At 54.4% G+C, this 20,314-nt stretch overlaps 1 protein-coding gene across 6 annotated transcripts; it reads left to right on the plus strand.

Moving 5' to 3' along the window:
• Positions 1–1,628: 1,628 nt before the first annotated feature.
• On the plus strand, positions 1,629–19,226 carry METTL22 (methyltransferase 22, Kin17 lysine). 6 transcript variants are annotated; one of them, XM_059896511.1, is made up of 13 exons: positions 1,665–1,710; positions 2,284–2,425; positions 4,555–4,721; positions 6,315–6,406; positions 6,620–6,683; positions 10,665–10,705; positions 10,794–10,938; positions 13,783–13,854; positions 15,229–15,282; positions 16,255–16,335; positions 16,516–16,618; positions 17,705–17,873; positions 18,759–19,109. In XM_059896511.1, exons 3-13 carry the CDS (start codon positions 4,616–4,618, stop codon positions 18,873–18,875), a joined length of 1,044 nt encoding a protein of 347 aa, XP_059752494.1. In that variant the 5' UTR covers positions 1,665–1,710; positions 2,284–2,425; positions 4,555–4,615; the 3' UTR covers positions 18,876–19,109. The 6 variants fall into 6 exon arrangements, with proteins under 6 accessions (XP_059752488.1, XP_059752494.1, XP_059752491.1 ...); XM_059896506.1 differs by having other exon boundaries at positions 1,669–1,710; positions 6,315–6,683; XM_059896507.1 differs by lacking the exon at positions 18,759–19,109 and adding an exon at positions 19,116–19,226 and having other exon boundaries at positions 1,672–1,710; positions 6,315–6,683.
• Positions 19,227–20,314: the final 1,088 nt, after the last annotated feature.

The raw sequence follows: 20,314 nt of genomic DNA on the forward strand, positions 1-20,314 counted from the left end.
ATTGCAAGGAAGGCTGGGAAATAGTTTTTAATTTGACGGAGGTGTGTGCCCAGCAAAAATATTATACAACTATAGGAGGAGAGGAGAATGGATACTGTCCATGCCTCAGGGAGGAAAGGTTAACAGGGTCCAAGTGGAGAGTTTGAACTTGACGCTGAGGATGATAGGCAGCCTGGGATGACGTGAATTACCTCAACATCTCAGTGAGGAGCTGCCCAGACCCCCAGCAGCTCTCTGTCCAGCTCCCTAACACATCCGGGCAGCCCAAAGATGGGCAGTGACATCACGTCTGCTTTTGTCCACCCTCTCTGCACACCCCGTGAGCACACATTCCTCTTTCTTCTTTCATTCGACAAATTGAACTTTTTGAGCAGCTCCTATGCACCAGGGAGTGCCTCGGTGGGGAGAGGTGGCTTTTTTTTTTTTGGCCAGGGCGTGGGGATTGCGGGATCTTCGTTCCCTGACCAGGGATCGAACCTGGGCCCCCAGCAGTGGAAGCGCAGAGTCCAAACCACTAGACCACCAGGGAATTCCCTGAGAAGTGGTTATTTTAAATAGGATGGTCTGGGAAGATCTCACTGAGAAGAGGATGATGCCTGAGCACAGGCCAGAAGGAGGTGAGGGAATGGAACAAGGCAGGTGGGTGTCCTGGAGAGAAGCCTCCCGGGTGAATAGGAGGGAGCAGAGTCGGGTATGAGATGGGGAGGGGATGACTGTGAGAATACTGAATTCCTTCTGTCCAAGGTGGGGGCCTCCGAGGGTTTGAACAGAGGAAGGACGTAATCTGACTTTTGTTTTTAAAAGATGGCTCTGCCTGCTTTATTCTCACAAGCTTTTAGACAAAAAACCCAGAGGTGTCTACACCACCTTCCTCGGTGCCCTCCTAGCACCCAGATATCCCCTGGGAACAACCCAACCAAGACTAAAACGGGGTCCCAAGATGCCCAGCCGGCTCCCCCTGCACTGTCCTGGGGAGTTCAGGAAACAATCTGTTTCCTTTAAAAACACTTATTTATGTTGCTTGGTCACCCTATTAACCACCCCCTCATGTTTTATCCATGAAACTGATGTTGACCCTCCGTATATGCATGTAAATGTGTGCACATTTTACATCTGTGGTCCTATGTGCTTGGAAGCTTACTTGAAGTGCAACAGTTGTATCAGATTTCATTTCCTGTTAGACGCTGATTAACCTGCTGTTCTTCATTCGCCTGGTGTTGGAGACTTGACGAGTGGATGAATGAATGAAACGAGGACCAGCTATTATGTTAATGAGTACTAAGAGCAAGGATAACGATAATTAATATATAGCTAGTGTGCTGGTTAACAGCACAGGCTCTAGAGCCCTATTACCCGGGTTCGAATCCAAGCCTTGCCACTTAGCTGGGTGACCTGGGGCGACCTAACGGCCCCCCTCTCGCAGACCCGTCCCACCCAGGCCGGCCACCCCATCAAACCCGGGCAGGTGAGAGCAAACCTGTGCAGGTGCGAGCAAACCTGTGCAGGTGCGAAACTCACCTCCTCAGGGCTGCACCAGGCTGCCAGCGAGGCTGGCACGCATGCGCGATTCGACAGGTAGGCGTGGTCACGGGCGACGAGGAGGGACGCACGCGTACGGGGTGGGGCCGCGCCTGCGCAGGCTGCCTGCAATGGCGGCCGCTTGCGCACCGTGGTGAGGGGCTCGGTTGGGACTTCAGGCAGCGGCCGGCGGTGGGTAAGCCCGTGGGAGAGGCGGTGGCACGCGGAAGGGTGCAGGGAGCCTCCTGGCACCGAGCCTGGCCTTGAAGTGCGGACTCCCACGGGCCTGAAGCCTAAGTCCCCACTCAGCCTTAGTTTCCCCTTCGAAGCTAGGGTGTTGGGAGAAGGAGTCCATGCCTTCCTCTGGGTTTCCGTTCGGGGTCCACGCAGCCCCCTCGGTTTTGGATTAGGAAGGGAGGGTGATGCCCGAGCTGTGACTGCAGTTTGAGAGGGCAATGCTTAGCTCGCCAGTTGGAGTTCAGGGAGGCGGCAAGACAGAGAGCACGAAGAGCCCCGAGGGCCGAGGACCCTGGAGCCCCTGACTACGGCTCCGCGCCGCGGCCAGGGCCAAGTCTTTGCCCCACAGACCCGGGCCTCGGTTCCAGAATCGCGCCTACTTCCTGATTGTTGATGACCTTATGACACCTGGCAGAGAGAAAGCCTGGGAGGCGGGGAGGCATTTCAACCTCCAGATCCCAGCAAACTGCTTTTAGTGGGCACTCCTGACAGGGTTAGGATGACAGCGTCTGCGTCTGGCCCCCACAGTCTTAGAGGAGCCAAGGACACTTGTCAGCTGCCCAAAGGAGGAAGCAGAGGTCCCATCTGCAGTCGGGGTGTCCTTTACCTCCTCCCCAGTGAGAAGAGGGGACTGAAGCCCATCCAGCCCCAGCATTCCCAGACAGAGACTGTGAGTCAGCTATTCCTAAATAGAGAAACTATTGCCTTATTCCATCTTCCAGCACATCGTTTAATAATTATTCTTATCACCACTATAATGATAATATTTCCTATTGGCATTTATTGAGCACTTACTATGTCTTGAACCCTGAAAGTGATCATTGTCTCATTTAATCCTCACACAGACCCTGAGACAGGTACAAAGTGCCTCTGCATTCCCAGAGATCTGGTTCTAGGAAAAGCCCCTTAAAGGGAATCCACTTAACCTAGTACTCCATTGTAGAGTGCGTTTCCTGGGAGACCTGTGCAGGTTGGATTTTAAGATTGAAATTTCAACTAGAAATTAAGAATACGGGTTTGGCTTTTCTCTGTATTTAAGAGTATTTGGTATGCGGTTGCAATATTTTCCCCCAGGACCTTTTTCAGTCCCAGGAGAGCCAGATCTGTCTTTAAAACGATTGGTCATGGTAGGTCTAAGCTGTACTTAGACTAGATCCTCTTCCTGGATCCATCCTAATTTTTCCAGTCCTCATTGGTTGAGGACTTTTGCCTGAGGGTCGAGCATTTCTTCTCCATTGCTTTCATTGACACCATGAAATCCTGCATCCCTTTGCCAGATTCACAGCCTCACTTCACAACCCACTTGCTTTGTGCTGCCTTATAGCGTTAGATAGGAAAGCCAGCCAGCAAGGGGCGACTCTTTTATAAAAATGTTTGTGTTGGTACAACTTTTGCTTCCCCATGGAAAGTACTTAAATGTAGGCACTCCAGTTATGTGGACTCAGATTGTGGATAGCCTGGGTTATGACGATCCCATTTTCCAGTTGAAGAAATGGAGGCCCGAGAGGTCTCATGACATGTGTGGGGCACACACGTAGTGCACACACCTACCCAGGTAGGAACAGTTCCTGTAGGAGGTCAGGGATTGTGGGCAGGTTTGGGTCAAACATCTGAAACCAAGGATTTATTAACAGTTGCTGCGGACCAAAGACTCTGCTCAGCACTTAACACCCTCCCCCCACATATCTCCCCCCACACCCCCACCTACCGCCAACCCTGCAAGGTGAGAATGTAGCTGAAGAAACGGGTCCAGAGAGGTGGAGTCATTTTCTCAAGGTCATGTAGCAAGGAGGTAGGAGACTGGGTTTATACCTGCTCTGCCCAGCATCACAGCTCAAGGCGCTGTCTGCACGCAGCTGCTGCTGTTTAATGCTTTTTGATGAGGTGGAACATTTGGATGGAGGGAAAGCCTTCCTGTTTTTGACCACCTTGCCTCCAGCATGGTTTTCCAAATTTTAGTTATTGCTGTGTCGCCTTCATAATTTTTCCATATCTGTATATCACCTGTACAGTGATTCCCTTAGTTGCTTTTCCTTTAAATCCACTGACTTTTTTTTTATTTAAAAAGAAGGTTTAAAAACAAATGATATATGGGCAGCTGGGGCCAACTTCTAGAAGAAAAAGGTTATAGGGAAAACAACTTCTAAATGCAAAGCATAAATTGTGATTGAATACTGGTTTAGGAAAAACTAGCTGCAAAAGACGTTTGGGTGTCAAATGGAGAAAATTGACCATGAACTGCGTTTTAAATTGTATAAGGGAATCGTTCATTGTTTTAGGTCTGCTAATGGTCTTATGGTTATGTAGGAGCATGTTCTTAGGAGACAGACGCTGAAGAATTATTTAGGGGTTAAATGGTGTGATGTCTAGAAGGTGCTCAGTTCAGGGGAGAAAAACCTAGAAAGATGGATTGATTGATCATGTGAAAAAGCATTAATGATCATGGAATCTAAGCAGTGGGTATATGGCTGTTTATTATGCTATGCCCTCAACTTGCTATTGGAAAATTTTCATAATAAAAAAAATGGAAAAAATAAAAAAGGGAAGGAAAACTTTATCAGTATAAATGGAAATGTAGATCTCTTGCCATAAATAAACGATTACTATGAAAATGAACACAGTGCAAAACAAAATAACAGTTCTAGTTGGATTCTGTTCCCTTGCCAAGGCTCTGAGACTTTCTCCTTCAGGAAGAATTAAGAGAGGATTGAAAAGGGAGCTCTCTGCCGCCTGGCTGGGGTCGTTTACACTGTTCCCCTCTGGGACCTGCTGTCCTGAGGACTTGCTCTCGCCTCTCAGGTGCTGCTGTCCCACGGTTGGTGGGGAGCCCAGGCCATGGTTGCCGTCTCCCGCCCCCGCCATGGACGAGATCACCTTCAAAAGCGACACCGTGCTGTCAGACGTCCACCTCCACACCCCGAACCAGAGACACCTCATGGTGCGGCTGAGTGGCGTGGGGCAGCCCGGTAAGGTCCCTGCACCCCAGCGAGCCCACTGTGGTTCCTGCTTTCTCACAGAAAGGATTGGGAAGACTGGATCGTTTAGCTTATCCTCACACCACTTCTTAAGTGCCCTTGTTTCACTGAGCAAACCCCTGTGCTTTCCCGAGCACCTGCTCTGTGCCAGACCTGGACGTGATGCCGGGAACGCAGAGGGAATGAGTCGAGCTCTGCCCTAGGGGAGCCCACGGGCCAGTGGGGGAGTCGGGGCTCGGGGACTCCCCCAGCCCACTGCCCCTACCCCCGGCTGACTCCTCCCGCCAGGGCTCCCTGCTTTTTCTCCTGCACACACTCCCTCACTCCTCTCCCCAGCAGCCCAGGGGGTCCTGTGAAAAATGCAAATCACACCACCGCCCTGATTTAGACCCTCCAGTGGCTTCCCTTGCTCTTAGAAGGAAATCAGAGCCCTCACCTTGGCCTGCGAGGCCCAGCCCCACCCAGCCCCTGCCCGTGTGTCCACACTTCTCTCTCCCGCCCTCGCTGCTCAGCGGCCACTGTCTGCTCCTTTCCGCCCCTCACACGCTGCATGTACCTTCCTCTCTGAGCACCTTTGCTCCTGCTTTTCGCTCTGCCTAGAACGTTCTTCCCTCCCTGGCCACCTTCCCCAGCTCCGATCACTCTGTTGTATTTGCTTGTTCTGGTGCAGTTCATAACTCCCCTTTCCCTCGTGTCCCAGTTTGGATTCCTGGATTCAGGAAACTGAGGCTCAGAACAGATAAGCGAGTTGCCCCAGGGTCAGACAGTCGGGGGACGTGGAGGACTCTGGCCCAGGACACCCCCTGCCTCCAGCCCAACTCTCCTGGCACCCATGCTCTTACCAAAGCCTGTCCCAGTGACTTTCTGGCCACCAGGTGGTGAGGGACACAGTATCCTTGTCCTCACTTCCAAGCTTAAGGCTGAACAGTGCGGTGAGGAGGGCAGAAGCGCAGGGGTTGAGTAGCCTGGGTGTGAATCCCGCCTCAGCCACACCCACAGCTGTGTGACCTTGGTCAGCTCACGTAACCTCTGAGCCCCAGCCTCCACATCTGTAAGACAGAGTGACACTGGGACTTCCCTGGTGGTCTCGTGGCTAAGACACCGTGCTTCCACTACAGGGGGCGTGGGTCCCATCCCTGGTCAGGAACCAAAATCCTGTAGGCCGTGTGGCGCAGCCAAAAAAATTTTTAAATAAAAAATAAATAAAATAGAGGGACACTGCCACTTTCGTAGCCACTGTAAAGGGTAAATGAGCTCTTGTGAGCCGAGCGCCTGCAGTGTAGGTGCTCATCCGACGGGGGCTGCTCTGGAGGCTGCAGCATCACAGCCGAATCAAACAGACCTTTTCTGCCGGTTTTATGATATTTCCACCTCGCCTTTCTTTTTTTTTCTTTTCCATTATGGTTTATGTACCGGATATTGAATACAGTTCCCTGTGCTATACAGTAGGTCCTTGTCCTTTTTTTTGTTTTGTTTTTTTTCACCTGGCCTTTAAAACTCTTCCCAGGTGGAAATTGAGGAAGGGAACTAGAAAAGGAGACAGTTTGGAAATACTCTGCTTTTGTGTTTTGTCTTGCCTTTCAGTCTTCCTGTCCCAGTTCAAGCTTCTGTGGAACCAAGCCTCTCAGACAGACTCGGGGGCTGAGGGTGGCAATCACAGAGCCCATCCCGCAGAGGTGACTCCTCCTGCCAGGTCCCCTCCGGGGAGTGGCTGCAGCAGTGAGGGGGTCTCCCTCCAGGTTGGGGCTGATGCCACCAGCCAGGAGGAGGTGGCAGCTCAGCTGGACGAGGATGGGGACTTGGACGTTGTGAGAAGACCACGGGCTGCCTCTCCCTCCGAGCCCTCGGGGCCTCCGAGAGACAAGGTACATCCCATGATTCTAACGCAGGAGGAAGATGACGTCCTGGGAGACGAAGCACAAGAGAGTAGCCCCTACGATGTCATCAAAATAGGTAAATAAAGGGCTGCTCACCTGCCGCCAGGCAGCGCCACAGCGTCAATCGGGGCACAAGGCTGCTGAGCGTGGGCCCGTCCAGGCATCTCAGGGCAGGACAGGTTAGCAGAACCGGCGTCCAGACACTGGGCGCCAGTAGTGCCGCTGGCAGCAGGGGAGCTTGTCAAAGTGCTGTCGAGTCACCCTCCTGCTCCAGACTCTTCGGTGGCTCCCCATTGCCCTCAGGACACAGTCCACATGCTCAGCGTAGCGCCGGGGCCCCTGTGTGAGGTGGCTCCGCCCTCCTCTCCAGCCTCAACTCACACCACCCTCACCCGCTCACCCTCCGTGCGCGTTCTCCCTGCGCACCTCTGCTTCTGCCTCCTTCCCAGAGGGCTCGCTCCCTAACACATTCCTGATTGTACGAGCCCCAGCTTGGCCGTCACCTGCTCCAGAAGCTTCACTGCTGCTGCCTCCTGCATCAGTACTCTGATCCTACGTAGCATGCCAGGGTGTGGGTCGGGGTTGTTTGTGGAAGATTTGGCCCGCAGGAGCCCGCAGCAGGGGGCCATGGCAGATTCTGGAGCTGGAGCAGGGCAGAGGGGGAGGGAGATCCAAAGTTAACCTGGAGGAGTGTGTGGGCCCAGCAGATGGGCTGGGAGCTGGGAGCTAGAAGCTGGGGGCGTGGGGGGCGGGAGGAGGCAGGGATGCAGTGACAGGAGAGGTGGGGCGGAAGGAGGTTTCAGCAGGCACTCAGGCAGGGCCCAGAGCGTCCTTGCCTGGGCGTAGGGGCAGGAAGCCAGCGACGATGAGGCACCTGCTGTGCTTTGATGTTTACCTTCATCACCTCACATACATCGTCTTCTCAGCCTCTCTGAGAGGTCCTACAAATGAGGAAGTGACGACGAGCCCAAGGCCGTGCAGTTCGGGGGCAGGGAGGAAGGTTCTGAGTCCGCCTGATCCATCTCCACAGCCAGGGCTCTGGCCATCCCCAGCACTGCTCTGATGTGAGTCTGTTCACTGAGATGCAGGGTTCTGGATGGTGCCTGAGGTCCCAGGTAAAGGCCTGGGTTGCGCACATGGGGTCCACTGGGCGCTCTCAGAAACGCAGACGGAACAGCAGCTCTGATAGCCATGCGGTCATCCGTTCAGCAGATGGTTACCGAGTGCCTGCTGGGTACCAAGCAGGCTGGTTCTAGACCACCCTGGTGGGGGCCCTACTCTGTTTTCTGTGGATTACCTCTGGTCCTCATGGCCTTTCCAGGGATGAGTATTCCCATGTCACAGAGGAGGGAACTGAGGCTCAGAGAGGTTGAGGAACTTGCCCAAGATCACACAGCTAGTCAGTGGCAGAGCCTTGACTCACACTCAGGTCCGTCTGACACCACAGCCCATGTTTCTTACCCATGTCACGTGATCAGAACATTGGAAAGTTTTATTCTTGGGGGTCGATGACTGCTCCTTTCCCTCAGCCCTCACTTAACTGGCCTCCCTGTGGAGGGGAGCAGCAGACTTCCCAGCGAGCTGTTTGGCCTCCAGGGCGCATGTTTAATGTTCCGGGAGGTTCCCATCCTGCAAGCTGAGAGCAAAGTCCCACAGGGCAGGGTAGGGTCAGTGTGCCGCCAGCTCCGCCTGGCTGTGAAGCCCCGTCTCACAGCGCCTGGAAGTTCACCCTCCTTTTCAGCTCACTGTCACTTGCTCCCTACTTGCCCTGAGGGAGGAGAATAGAAAGGTCATTTAATACCTGAGCTTAAGCAGTAACTCCTAATTATTCCATCCGCAGCTGTACACTCACATCTGTAAAATGTGACACAAGGGAAAGGGGTCCTGGTCTTAGGATCCTATAGAGCTCCTCCACCCCTCACAAGCCAGGGGACCCCGGACAAGTATCCTGCCCACCCAGAGCCTCAAGTTTTTGGACCTATGAAAGGGGTCGGGGAAGCTGCCCTCCCTGGGTTTTGGTGGTGATTTCATAAATACTGCCCAGTAAGTGCTCCTGTGGGACCTGGTGCAGAGCAGGTGCTAAGCAGGTGTCCCTCCCCTGGCTATCCTGTTCCTCCCATTCGTAAGCCAAGCCTTTTTTTAAGATTATAGGCCCATTTGAGAAACTGATTAAAATCAAATTCCCTTAGCGGGAGGAGAATGTGTTTTCCAGGCTACTTCAGGGGATTGTCAAAAATCTAAAGTTTATCCACGGACCTGCTAGGAATCCACAGACCCAAGGTTCAAAGTACATTATGATCATTTTCCCCATTTTATAGATAAACTGGGACGCAAAGAGAACTCAGGCAAGGCTAGAACTTGGGCTGTCGGATCCCGAGCCACGTGCCTTTTCCATTGGCCTGTGACTTGGGCAAGTACTTTAACCTCTCAGAGTTCAGTTTTCTTGTTAGTAAAATGGGTGTAATCTCCTCTGGTTGTGAGGAACTGAGAGAGATGGCACATGTAGAGTTCTTAACACAGTGCTTGGTGCATAGGAGGTGCTCAAGAAACGTGAGCTGCTGTCAGCTTTCATTCCAGGGGACTGATCTGAGTGTGGAGGAGGGAGATGGGCTGAGGAGGAGAGTCTGGGTTCCTGCAGGTCTAGAGACCGTCCTGGTAGGGGCAGGGTACCGCTCAGATACTAAGACTGTCTGTCTAACCCCATTTGCTAACCCTGGAGTTTCTCGTGTGTTCCTCAGGCTGGGCTTTTATGTTCTTAAGATGCCACTGGAATTGTTTAAATATAAAGTGTGACTTTCCCCTGGGACAGGAGCTCCCTGCCCTTGATCCTGGTTAGGGAGGCCATTGAGCCCATGAATGAGGTGATGTTATTTCTGTATCTTGTAAAGGAGCAAACTGTGGCTCTGGTGCTGAGAAGTTCAGTGACTCACGCCACCGGCCAGACTGCGTGACTGAGCCTGGGTCACACGCAGGTCTTCCTGAGCTCAGCCCATGTTCTCACTCAAGGGAGGCTGGCACCCCTTAAATGCAGCTGGAGGCAAAACTTAAGTCCACGGGCCCCCTCGGAGAAAAGACCAGGCGTAGATGACCGAGATCCCCGTGGGAGGGTGCCCCTGGCTCAGCCAGGCAAACTGGAAGGAGACAAAGAAAGATGGGAGGAGGGGAGACGCGAGCCCCAGCCAGGGGCCAGTGGGCCAGGGACAGTGCTACGTGGGCTGCAGAGACTGGGGAAGAGGGGTGGGCGGGATGGGGGGAGCTGACGCTGAGGGTCCAGAGCAGGGCTGGAAAGCAAGGAGGCCTCTTCTCTCACGCACATGCACACGTACTCACACAGACACACACACACTCCTTCAGCCTTGCTGTCCCCCCCACCCCACTCCCTGCTCCTGGTTTGATGTGAGCCTGGGCTTTGATGTGAACTAGTCTGACAAGCCTGTGAAGCTTCCCTGCCGTGCGTGTGTCGTGGTGCTTTGATGGCCGTCACCATCTTGCTTAAAGATACGAGAGCCGGATCTTATTTAACAGGAAAAACGTTTGCCCTCATTCCCTCTTCTCCTTGATCTCATAGTTCTGTTCTCCACCTCCCCCCAACAACCAGCACCAGATTTTGTCCTAATGTATTTTGTGCTTGAGAATACTTCCTAACATACTTATTTTTCATCTAAAAAGGATATAATCTGAAACTTATTTTGTTAACTTTCTAGTGTGGTTCTGAGCGTAAGAAAATATTTTGGAATGAGTTGTGATTATTATTCCCATACAGTTGCTCAAAAGAACATAAATATATTATGATCGTAACGTGCGTTTACTGAACATAAAAAAGTGGAGTGTGGGGTGTGTGTGTTTGATTAAGTTGGGCCAAGTCCTCCTGTGACCCGAGTCTCCGGGCTGCGGGCAGAGAGACCCGGGGATCTGAATGAGAGTAACGCTCACACGCCCCCTCCTGACTGTAGCCTGGTCTGTGTTTCTGCTGCCTCCCCCGCACCCCGTCTGTCTGTGTTCTTTCCATCCCCATTTTCACGGTGGCCCTTTCTCTCTCGGTTTCCATCCCGTCCAGAGCACACCATGGCCACGCCCCTGGAGGATGTTGGCAAGCAGGTGGGTAGGTCCCGTCCGCTTCCCACGGCCCTGAAGGGTCTCTCGGGAGCCGCAGGCCACCTTTGTTCCTGGTCCCTCTCCCCTCCAGGTGTGGCGGGGCGCCCTGCTCCTGGCGGACTACATCCTGTCCCAGCGGGACCTCTTCCGGGGTCGCACAGTGCTGGAGCTCGGGGCGGGCACCGGGCTGGCCAGCATCCTCGCGGCCACCGTGGCGCAGACCGTCTACTGTACAGGTAACGCTCGCCGTCTCAGGCTGAGGGGGAGTGGGCTCTTCACGGAGCGCGTGCTGACTAGATGAAAAGTGAGGGGGGAGACTGGACCCTGGACCTTGGCTGCTCTTGACTTTGCCCTCCTCTTGCGCTGGTTTTCTCTACCCTTCGTTGTTTTCTCAGCAGCGTGAGGATGACCCAGCAGGGCCAGCGGGTGCAGGACCAGTGGTTCTGCTGGTGCCTCTGTTCACACCCCCTCAAAAGAGTGAACATCTCAGAAAACTATGAGGAATACGCCTCGCATACGGCTTAAAAACAAGCGCCTTATTTTTTTCTGATTATGGAAATCTTGCCTACTCTCTGTGGAAAATTTGTAGAACAGCAAATAACATTTCCTCATAATTTTACATTCCCCAGATAAATTCAACAATATGCAGTTCATTGCATGCCCACTGCATGCCAGACACAGTTCCAGATGCGGGAGACCCAGGAGTGAATGAAACAGATCAAGTCGCTGTACTCAGGGAGCTTTAGAATCTATTTTTTAATGTTCGTATATATACTTTTTACAAGTTTTTTTCCTTTTCCTTTGTGTGTACCTAGTCCCAAACAATAGCTGAAATCAAACTGTATATATTCAGTGCTGTATCCTGCCAAAAATGTCGAAAAAGGGAAAAAGCGTTTTCCACTGTCATTAAAAATTACTTATAAATGACTTTTAACGACCAGGTAATATTTCGTCCCCCTTTTTTTTTTTTAACCATTCTTATATTACTGGACATTTTGGCTGTTTTCATGTTGTGTTTTGTTTTGTTTGCATTTGTCTGTTGCACTGCAACAAATACCTTTGTGTATCATTGTCTGCTAATCCTTAAGCTAGATTCCTCGAAGTAGGTGGGACCTTTCTTAAGCTTTTGATACTTATGGCCAAATGATTGCTTTTTAAATTTTTTATTTTGAAATAATATTAGGTTCACACAGAAGTTGCCAAAATAGTATAGAAAGTGCCATGTACCCTTCACCCAGCTCCCCCAGTGGTAACATCTTCTGTACCATAGTTTGGGGAATCACACCAGCAAATTGACACAGTGCAGTACTGTCAGTTACACTCCAGATTTGCCGACGTGCTTTTTTAGGTAGAGTATACTAGTTTATAAGAAAGTGTAATAGTATCTTATCAGGTAATTATTGTTGGTGTCATTAATGTTTTAAATCTTCAATATCTGCTAGGCAGGAAGTGGTGCTGCTGACGTGCTTTGCATTTCGTCGATTCCTTGACATTTTCGTGGCGCACGTCTTTTGCTTCTGAGCTAGGAAAGGGGAAGCTAGGGGGGGCCTGGGAGTCAGGTGTACTTCTCAGATACCCTGCGTAAGCCACCCCGTTTACTTCTCCTTGACAATTCAGTGTAAATCGCCAGTGAACTTCTCAAGAGTCAAGACTTAAAGCAACACCCCAGGGCTGTGCTTGTGCCTAGCGCCTCACAACAGCATCTAATCAAGTTGTCTTACCCTTGAGAGAGATTTACTGGAGAGGAAGAGAGCTTGCATCCTGGCAGCACATTTCCAGTTAGTAGAGCCTTTTCATGAGCATCAGCGCCTTTAACCTCACAGTGACCCTGGGCATTCACCGGGGAGCCTGTCACCATCCCCTCCATCCAAGTGGGCAGGGTAAGACTGAGGTCAGGTGGATGGGCGAAGGTCACATACATGGCCGCTGGCTCACAGCATGGTGCCTCTCATCATGTGGGGGGCTCAGGCTGTTTTCTGTGGAGCAGGGTTCTGTGGGCCACCTCGGGGGCTGGCCAAGGGGTGGAGGGCGGGGGCAGCCCCAGGGCTCTGGGTCTCCCACCCCCGCTCAGCCATAGCTGCTCCTCTCATATGTGCTTGGCATGTTAGAATCCCACACAAGATCTGTTTTGACAAAAAGTACCATAAAGGCTTAAAAACTGCTGACCCAGTCCTGTGTTGTCAGGCACATACATCAGTATTCTCTTTACCCAGTGGCCCAGGAGAAGGGACAGGTGTGGCCCTTCGGTGAGCAGAGAGGCCCACACACACACACACCCCCGGCTCTGCATGGTCCCTGGGGGTGGAAACGATGGTCCGGTCCCGGGAGGTCTGCAGTGGGCGGGCGAATGCCATTCACAAGACCCCCTGTACCCTCCACACGCATGCTCTCCTAATGGGAAGTTAATTTTGGCAAAGCACTGCCTCCACTGCCGTCAAGGATACACTGTGCTACAACTCAGGTCTGCTCAAGTGACAGGAACCCCCATCTCATCAGAGCAGCAGGTGGCTCGGGAGACGTGACGGCAGGACAATGAGTCAGGCACCAGGGTGCCTGCCTCCAGCCTGCCTGAATGTGCTCTGTCTCCACCGATAACATCCAAACGCCCTCCTGGCTCCGGTCAGTTTTCTGGGGTGTCAAAGAGCGAGCCTTGTTGGAGTCAGAGACACCTGGGTTCAAATCCCAGCCCTGGCTCTGCCCAGCCACGTGACTGCCTGAGCCACTTCGCCTGTGACGGGACCGTGACACCAGCTCAGGGTCATTAGAAATATGGAGGATGGATTCGGGAAGTGTGTGCATGTGTCATGTGCTCTAAAGATGCTGGGAGTTCTCACCCTTCCCTGGAATGCAGAGTCTGTCCCCACAAGGACAGTCTTCTCTGAGTTAAGGCAGAGATCATTAGAAAGAGCCTTAAGGTGAACATATTTCATTTTAGTGTAAAACACACAGGAGAAACTTTCGTTTCAATTTTGCATGTTTCTGCAGCCGTACTGTTGGTACCAGCTCTCTCCAGGCAGAAGCACAGAGATAAAAGTGTCGTCACGACTGGCACCTTATGGCTTGCCCTTCTGTCCTTCCAGATGTCGGTGCAGATCTCTTGGCCATGTGCCAGCGAAACATTGCCCTTAACAGCCACCTGACTGCCACTGGAGGTGAGGCCCAGCAGGTCCCCTCCTGGGAGGGAGGTTTCCCTGTTTTGCAGGTGGGAGAGACACCCAGAACCACGACACTGGGAGGCGGGGTTCTCCCTGCATCCCTAGACACCCCAGCGAGTGGAAGGAGCAGACGTCTCGGCTTCGCGTCACTTCAGGTGCTTGACGGCTCTGTCCTCGCCTCATCTCTTCCCACGCCCACAGCCACGTCCTACCTCAGCTCTTTCCTCCCTGCAGGTGGCAGGGCCCTACCTGGTCTCCCCAGCTCCTGTCTGACCTGCCCAAGCATCCAGAGTGACCTTTCTAAGATGCAGCCTGACCCCTTCACTCCCCGCTGAGCAGCTTCTGGGGGTGAAGTCTGAGCTCTTCCTCTGGCTCCAGACCTCCTGGTCTGGCCCTGGCCGGCTTTTCCTGACTCCTGTCCTGGCAGCCCCGCTGTCCAGCCCTGCATCCAGCGAGCCACGGGCTCCCTTCACATGTCCTTCCCTCTGCCCAGAGCACCCCCGCCCCGTCGGCCTGACCTTCAGATTCCTGCCCCGCCGCAGGAGTAAGCTGCCGTGATGGAGGAGCTGCCTGCCCAGGCCTCCTGCTCCGAGCGAGCTGGGGCACTTCCAACTCCAACTCATCTGGCCCCACGGGCTTCAGACCCCTCAGAGGTTTCTCATTGCTCTCGGAGTAGAGACCCAACTCCTTGGCTTGTCCGGACCCCGTGGGGCCTGGCCCTTGCCCGTCGGCAGCCCCTTCCCCACAGCGGCTCCCTCCGCTCGAGCCATCCTGGCCTTGCTGGAGGCTCCATCCCCTGGGGCCTTTGCTCTGCTCTCTCCTCCTGCCTGTTTCCTCCCCCTCTTCCTCCTGTCTGTTCCTAATCATGCTCAGACCTCCAGGCAAGATCACAGTTCCCTTACAGACTCTCCTTACACCTTGAACCATGGTATTTTGACATTTGTTTGTGGGACTAGTTGATTGGCATCTGCCGCCCCACTAGACCACACGCTCCGTGAGGGCAGGGCCCTGTCTGATCCCCTGTGTCACATTTGTTGAATGCCCAGGGCACAGCAGGCCGTCAGCAGGCCCGGAAGGAAGGAGCAGGTGTGAAGTGCCTTCTCCTCAAAGCCTTCCCTGACACCCATCGACACGAGAGCCCTCTCCTCCCGTGCACCTGGCACATCCTTTTCATATCAGTGTCTGCTCCCTGCCGGTGTCCTAGGACAGGGACGTACCTCATGAACCTCTGCTCCCTGGGCCGACACCGGGCCTGATGCTTAGCACTCAAAAAATGTGGGATGGATGGATCTTGGTGTGTAGTGGGAAGTTTTATCTTCTTTCCCAACTGTGTTCAGAGTTTGGGGAGTTCTGCTTGTGTTTGTTTCGCAGGCGGTGTGATTAAGGTCAAGGAACTGGACTGGCTGAAAGACGACCTGTGCACAGGTGCGTGGCCTCCTCTCTCGTGTCCCACTTGATTCAGTGGTTCCTTGTGCTGCCCCCAGGCCATCAGCCCTGTGGCCTTGACCGCCCAGCAGAGTCCTAGCTCCGTTGGCTGATGAGTGACAGCTGCCATTCTTGGTGCTGCATGCCAGGCACCCTACACTCATTCTGTCATTCAGACTCACAGTATCACTGTCGGTCCTATAGTCCCTAATTCCGGGGAAGACTGATGCTCAGAGAGGTTCAGTGCCTGCCCAGGGTCACGGGTACCTGGCAGGTCAGGGTGTGAACCCAAGTCTGGGACTGCAGGGCCTAGACCGTTTGCCTGCCAGGAAGCAGCCTCCCGCTTAGCTCCCACCCTCTGCCTACAGCAGGGGACTCCCCAGGGGTTCAGGGGCTGCTGGGTGGGGGAGATTTCTAAATTTCTTATGCAGACTCTTTCAGACTTGCACCTTTGCTCGCTCTTTGTACAAGAACTTTTCTTTTCCCTGTCAGATGTCAGGGGAGGAAAATCATTGCTTGTTGAGTGCTTGTCACCTAGCAAGCACCTAGCACACTTGAGGTCCTTTGGTCTCCCCGACAGTCCTGTGAGGGAAGCATTGTTATGCCCATTTTAGCGCAAACACTGCAGCCCAGAGAGGTGAAGCACCTTTCTTGGGGTCACACAGCAAGTCCACGGGGACAGGAATGCCATGGACGGAGGTGTAGATCGTTTTCTGCACAGGCTACTGGCCGAGTCAGCAGGTCAGGCCCGCATGGATAAGGTAGCCGCCCTGGCAGAAAGGGCACCTTCTGCCCTGAAGTTTTCCACGTGGGTGGCGGAGGCGCTGGGATTCGGGGCTGCCAGGTGGCACCCACTGCACCGAGCTTACCCGACCCCATTTCTTCTCCTGAAGCTTCTTTCAGTCTGTCTCGGTGAGAGCTGGTGGCCCGCAGAGAAAGGGCTGAGCCCAAGGTGTCCTTCCCCTTTCACAGATCCCGAGGTCCCCTTCAGCTGGTCGGAGGAGGACATCTCCGACCTGTACGGCCACACCACCATCCTGCTCGCGGCCGAAGGTGAGGGCGCCTCCGCGGCACAGCCGGTGTCACAGTGTGTCGTCACGGGCCGGCTCCCACCACGGCTCCGTGCCGCTTTCGTTCTGAGCTCTGTGGCTGTTCATGCTTATCAAAGATTCCGTCCATGGGGCCCGCGGAGGAATCATTTTCTCTGATAGTTGCCTGTTTTCTTCCCCACAGTGTTTTACGACGATGACCTAACTGATGCTCTGTTTAAAACACTGTGCCGGCTGGCTCACAAGTTGAAGAACGCCTCCACCGCCATCCTCTCTGTGGAAAAGAGGTGAGCGCCTCGCGGGGCCAGACTCTCACCTTCCAGATGCGTCCTCATCACTTGCTCATCCAGCACCTGCCGTGGCCGGGCCTGCCGGGCCTTTACACACGTGGCCTCGTTTAATCGGCTCACCAACCCCATGTGCAGGCACTGCCATCCCCATCGCACAGCCGACGGGAGGAGGGCTGAGGCGTCAGGGACCCGTCCAGGCCGTGGCTGGGCAGTGAGTGTGCCAGAGCCCAGACGCATGTCCACTCTGCACCCCGGGCCTCTGCCCTTGCCCTGACACAGTCAGAGCCCCTCCAGGGCGTTTCCGCCCGGATGTCCTGAAACGTTAGGGCTCTTGTTGATGGAGTGACCGTGTTGTGATAGACTCGGTGCTGGGCCCACTACACACATTTTCCTTTAATTCTTGTGATAGCCCACAGCTTTTCTGAAGGCAATTTAGAGTATATAGCAAAAGCCATAAAACCAAACACACTGATTTTTTTTATTGGAGTATAATTGCTTTACAACGTTGCATTAGTTTCTGCTGTACAGCAAAGTGAATCAGCTACGTGTATACATGTATCCCCTCCCTCTTGGACCTCCCTCCCACCCCCGCATCCCATCCATCTAGGTCGTCACAGAGCACCGAGCTGAGCTCCCTGTGCTGTACAGCAGGTTCCCACTAGCTATCTTATTTTACACACGCGAACACACTGATTGACCCAGCAGTTCAGCATCTGGAACGGCCCTGAGGAAGCGATCCCAGCCGTGCACAGAGCCATCCAGATGGACACATCTGTTGCAGCATTGTTTACACCGATGACGTCCAGGACCCCCTTCAGGGTCCACGTGACCAGTGGCAACGTGTGGACCCGATCACTCCGGTGTGATCTTGGGCACGTGCCTCCCCCTCTCTGAGCCCCAGTCCCCACCTGCGCGGAGGCCGTAGCGGGCCCCACCTCCCAGGCTCTCCTGCAGATGCCGGAAGGCCGCGCACTGGCGCCCAGCACGCAGGAGGCGCTCAGTTAGAATCCGGCGCCGTGACGGGAGGGAGCAGCAGAGCCTCTGGTGGTGACAGGCAGTGTGTGTGTTGCGGCTTGTGCGCAGGCTGAACTTCACGCTGCGGCACCTGGACGTCACGTGCGAGGCCTACGACCACTTCCGCTCATGCCTGCGGCGACTGGAGGGGCTGACCGGTGGGCGCCTGCGCTTCGCGGTGGAGCCGGTGGACGTCTCCTTCCCACAGCTCTTGGTCTACGAGCGCATCCAGCAGCTGGTAGGTGCGCCCGCCCGCCCGCCCGCCGGACAGCAGCTTGCTCTGGCGTGAGGCTGTCGGCTGGAGGAGGCCGTAAGCCAGCCTCCAGGTCCAGCCCGGCCCGCGCTCTCCCCGCTGACCCCGACGCTGGGCTCTCTCCAGGTCCAGGAAGGCCTGCCTGGCCAGCGGTCACCTGGCCTTAGAGCACTTCTCGCCGCGGGCAGTGCAGACTCCAGGGGAAGCGGGGGCGGGGGGGGTTGCGTGTGGTTTGCCCTTGACTGGGCTGAAGATCTTGATGCAGGAGCCCCAGTGCCGACGGCCACGTCTTCACTGTGAAAGCGTGTGGCCTCGTGGCCTAGGCGGGCTTGCCTGATGGCCGATGGCCCGTCTGACGGGGCAAGTGGAGTCCCATCACATAGGCCTCTGAGCAGTAACCCCGATGACATGCTCTAGGTGCCGGCTGTCTCAGCGAGAGACAAGGTGTGTCCTGGCCAGGAAAGGGCAGGGCTGGGGTTAATCACTTCCTGTTACAGTTTTAAAACCAGCACTACGGGGGAATCTGGAAAGTCAGAAGACCCTTTAAAATCCCTTAAACTTCCTAGGAGCTGGATTCGTATGAGTCCCAAGGTCTTTCGTTCTCTTGGCCTCTCGTCTGCGGCCGCCCTTTGTCTGGGTCTTTGGAGACCCGGCCTAGCTCTTAGGAGGAGGGGCCTGCTCAGCTCGCCCTCCGGTCCCTCCCGCCAGCAAGCGCCGCCTTGCGTTCGTTCGTGTGTGCGGTTCCATGTGCGCGGAGGGCCTTCCCTTCGTTGCTCCGCGGCCTCTGAGCTTCCCAGGCCCCTCCTGCCAGTGAGGGTGCCAGGCTCCCACTAAGAACTTGGCGTGTTTTGTACCTTCTCCACCTGCCAGCATTCCCAGGAGCATCACGCAGCCAAGAAATCAGCTCCTCACAAAATCCAGCAGCCGTGCTCCACGGCTCCCAGAATGGAGAAGGTGTGCGACTTGTGGCCATTCTGGTCCCTTTGACAGTGTGGCAGCCTCATGCCTCTCAGATCAGAGCCAGGACTCAGCATCCAGCTCCTCCTCCACGGAACAGCCCCGAGCAACAAAGCACCAGGGGAGGCTCCCTGCTCTCGCAGTAGCTTTCACGCTGCCCGTTTTTCGCGTCTTGTTCGGGGCTTCTCTTTTGCTGATTACGTCCCTTTATGAAATTGTGAAGTCTCATTTGCACATCTCGGAATCTCCCCCTCTCTCTCTTTGCTGCAGGAGCTCTGGAAGGTCTTTGTGGAACCAGTAACAGAACCCGTCGTGTCTGCAGACACAGCTTCTTGACTGTTCTTGTGATGTTTCTAATAAAATTGAAAGCTCACAAAGTAATGTGCTTGAGATTTTATTGTTTAAAAAATACGGCAGGTGGGCCTTGTGTGACCCAATACGGTTTTCTGCTTCCCAGCAGCAGCCAGAGAACGTTACTGCCCTAGGCTGGGAGTCCATTTGGTCGCATGTGGTTTTTGTGCTGCCGGCTTGGAGTAGGTGTTGCAGGGTGTTTGAGAGCTGCTTGGTCAAGTTGGGCGGTGTTCTCAGCTTGGTTCCGCTGGAGCTGATGACCTTACCCAGGTGCTTCCCTTGGGGCAGGGGCCCCAGGCTGCACCCATAGTCTTTTATGTTCTCTTCTTCTAACTGCTTACAAATGAGTTTAATACCATCTTCACGGTTGCCATAGTACCACCCCGCAAAATGGGGCACAGAAGCCTCCTTGCCTTCCACGCTGCGTGTGCCCCGTCCCTGTCCCTCTGCTGGGGGCCCCTTCAGAGGAGGAGGCAGGAGCTCCCAGATTGGACGCCTCTGGCGGTGGCCCTTGCTTTATGTTTTAACCCTTTGTAACCAAAATCGGATGTGCGTAGAACAAACATAAAAGCCGCTCCTTTGGGTCCTGCAGCTGCCTAGGGCCGGGGTCCGCACAGCCACCTGCCTCGAGGGCGTTTCCCTTCCTCAGCCTGGCCTTGTTCCCCCCGTCCCCCCCCCCCACACCCGTCCCCTCGGTCTCTCCGCCACGCGTCACCTGTGCACGTGTTTGTCCGTCTGGTTTTTGATCTTTTTGTCTATGCCTCTGCTGTATCTCACCCCCTCCTTCTTGCTCTCCCCCTTTACCTTGTCTCTTTATGCCCCTCCCACCACCTCTCCCTCCTTCTCCTTCTTTCCAGTTAGGGTCCCTCCCACCCTCCCTGAGGCTCCATTTCCCCTGTCTCGCTGCTCCTGCCCGCTTTCCACCAGGGCCCGCATGCCCCTTCCCCTGCTGCCCCTCCAGCTGCAGCTCGGCTGCTCCTGCCCACGTCGCTTCTCCCCAAGCACAGGCCCGATTCCCAGGCCCGTCATACCCCCCACCCCTGGTCATTGGCTTATCCTGACACCGTGGGCTAGGCTTTTGCAGGTCTCAGTTCATTTCATTTTCCCAACAACTCTAG

The sequence above is a fragment of the Balaenoptera ricei genome, chromosome 15 (genome assembly GCF_028023285.1).
Source record: "Balaenoptera ricei isolate mBalRic1 chromosome 15, mBalRic1.hap2, whole genome shotgun sequence".
In the NCBI taxonomy this organism is placed as follows: domain Eukaryota; kingdom Metazoa; phylum Chordata; class Mammalia; order Artiodactyla; family Balaenopteridae; genus Balaenoptera; species Balaenoptera ricei.

Bases quoted from the DNA above. Each gene is read 5' to 3' on its own strand.
- METTL22 (XM_059896505.1), top strand. From the start codon at position 4,616: ATGGACGAGATCACCTTCAAAAGCGACACCGTGCTGTCAGACGTCCAC. The intron at 6,684-10,664 runs GTAAATAAAGGG...CATCCCGTCCAG, and splicing joins CTACGATGTCATCAAAATAG to AGCACACCATGGCCACGCCC. The intron at 16,336-16,515 runs GTGAGGGCGCCT...TCTTCCCCACAG, and splicing joins CATCCTGCTCGCGGCCGAAG to TGTTTTACGACGATGACCTA.